The sequence below is a fragment of the Clupea harengus genome, chromosome 22 (genome assembly GCF_900700415.2).
Source record: "Clupea harengus chromosome 22, Ch_v2.0.2, whole genome shotgun sequence".
Taxonomy (NCBI): Eukaryota; Metazoa; Chordata; class Actinopteri; order Clupeiformes; family Clupeidae; genus Clupea; species Clupea harengus.
In genome coordinates, this window is record NC_045173.1 from 18,181,921 (window position 1) to 18,184,420 (window position 2,500).

Sequence of the window (2,500 nt, forward strand, 5' to 3'; positions counted from 1 at the left end):
GAGGACGGGGCGGGGGAAGAGGGCACGCTGGTGCCATCTGCAGTCTGAAGGGAGAAGAACAGGAGAACACTGTTAAGGCTTGGCAGCCCATCTCTGACAAAAATTTATATTTTCACATGCACACCAAAAATATTGCATACAATCATAAACTAACATTATGCTCAAGCCATGTTTGAATACACAGGCGTGGTATAATCACACTTGTCAGGGTACACCTAGATGTAAATACCTGTAACTATACCAATAGTTACAAACAGCAACATGCAAGAAAGAGTGTCGTCACTATATGTGTCATGTGGACATTTGTGTCTATGCATAGATGTGAATCTGTCTGTGCATGCATGAGTAACTGGCTGAGTGTGTGTGTGTGTGTGTGTGTGTGTGTGTGTGTGTGTGTGTGTGTGTGTGTGTGTGTGTGAAAGAGAGAAAGAGCTGAGGCATTTCGCCCGGCAGTGGCCATGCGGGGAAAGCATGCCAGCCCACAGCATCTTAGTGCCATGCTGGTCTCCTGGTGTTGCCATCTGCTGTGACAACACAGTGCTGCATAAAAACACGCACCAACCTCTCGAGTCCGCACGTGCGCACACACACACACACACACACACACACACACACACACACACACATCAACACACACACCCCTCAGTAGTCTCACATAAATATATTCCCTCACCGAACATAGAAATGATCATGCTGAATAGGAGATGAGAGGCTCCATTGTGGTAAAAAACCTGTATGAATTGCAAATCACTCCCCCCTGCTCGTTCTGCTTGATGTTATCAGTGGCCTGTCTGATTTAGTCAGAGCGCACACACACACACACACACACACACACACACACACAGACAGACAGACAGACAGACAGACAGACAGACAGACAGACAGACAGACAGACAGACAGACAGAGACAGACAGACAGACAGACAGACAGTCAGATATGCCCTGTTCCCTCTGTGTGCGATAATTGGCCTTAATTGTGAGAGGAGGGTTATCGAACGCGTCCATTTGGTGGGTGCAGAGTCCAGTCGACAAAATGGGAAAAAAAGTCCCTTTGGCGAGGTTTCGGCTGCAGCTCTCAGGGTGTTGACCTTTCCAAATGGAGAGCTACATGAGGGTTGGCCTAGCTCCCGAAATGACTCTGATCTCCGACACACACACACACACACACACACACACACGCACACGCAAATCCTGATGCAGCACAACACTACTGCAGCGACACAGTGAAATGTCATGGGGTTCATCATGACTGCATGGTGAAAAAAATAAAAAACACAGAGGAGGTAATGTGTGGACACACTATTAATCTAGGTGAAACTGCTCCAGCATTTTGATTTAGTTTCTGTGCAGAACTACACCCAACCCCACACACATACAGTACATTGCACCAACAGCTGAGAACCATGGCTTGGAGAATAACCAGAACTGAATTTGACTATACACAACAGACACTTCCTTTTCCGTCATATATTACATCACATGGAACTTGCCGTGATTGTAGCCCCACGCGGCTGATATGAAATATAAGGTTTGTGTGACCTAGGCGGGCGTGACCCTTTGTGCTAATTTTCAGTTTGCCCATAAATGTGCTACTTGTTAGCGATTCAAAGGCATTGATAGATTAATAGAGCTTATTGCATCATGTGTTGCTGTTGTGCGACTCCAGTACGCAATCTACAGGTATTAAGTATGTCACGTAAGCACAGGGTGGTTAGACTGGGAGTTGCTTCTTGCTGTGAGCGCTGTGTGCAACCGGGTGTTGGAGGACCCAGGAGGCTTTCGTGACCTTGATTTCATAATCCTTTCATGCTCATTCTCTCACTGTGTGGTGGTCCTATTACGCACTGCTATGCGGTACGTCAAGTCAAACATCATTTAATTACAGTGAAATATTGCAATGAGTGCACCAAGCTATGCATGCAAGTTGTTAGCATGTGTGGGTAAGTGTATGTATGTGTTTATGTAAAGAACAACTGGCTATTTCCCAACTTCTACTGAATAGGACTAGATGCTGTTGAGACACCCAGCTATAATGAGTGCGCAAAGACACTGACATATCCTTGCCATTTAAGGGCTACTGGTTCCTTCTTGTAAAGGTTGGGGTCATGTAACAGCTAAGGACTGCTGGTGACCTCTATCCATCCTTTGTTCCCTCTTTCTTTAGATATATCATCAGAGTGTATGTGTGCGCCCCCTGAGTAGTGAGCGCATGACCTTGGTACAGGTAGCATCTGCCTTGACCAGCTGAGCTACACGAGAACAGGGATTCAATGTAAGACTCTTAGGGAGCCACCAGAGTGCTCTGTGGTATTTTGCACATCATTACACATCCTTAGCACTTGTGTGTTGATTGGTAACCTGAGCGCCCTCTTCTTTTTTTACCAATGAAACAGAGTAACCAGAGACTACACAGACATGACACATAAAGAATGTCAACATATAAAGCCACACGATATGAGACACAGATAATTATGGAGAGGAGCAGAGCTCCAGTGGACCA

The 2,500-nt window shown here is 46.0% G+C and overlaps 1 protein-coding gene across 6 annotated transcripts in view; it reads right to left on the minus strand.

The window, feature by feature from the left end:
• yeats2 (YEATS domain containing 2) overlaps window positions 1-2,500 on the minus strand; it is a 51,074-nt gene that overhangs the window by 17,766 nt on the left and 30,808 nt on the right. For all 6 annotated transcript variants that reach the window (XM_031559487.2, XM_031559488.2, XM_031559484.2 and 3 more), the window contains one exon: window positions 1-44. This exon is cut by the window's left edge and continues 353 nt beyond it. In XM_031559487.2, coding sequence (XP_031415347.1) covers window positions 1-44 — 44 coding nt within the window. The remainder of the gene's footprint in view (window positions 45-2,500) is intronic.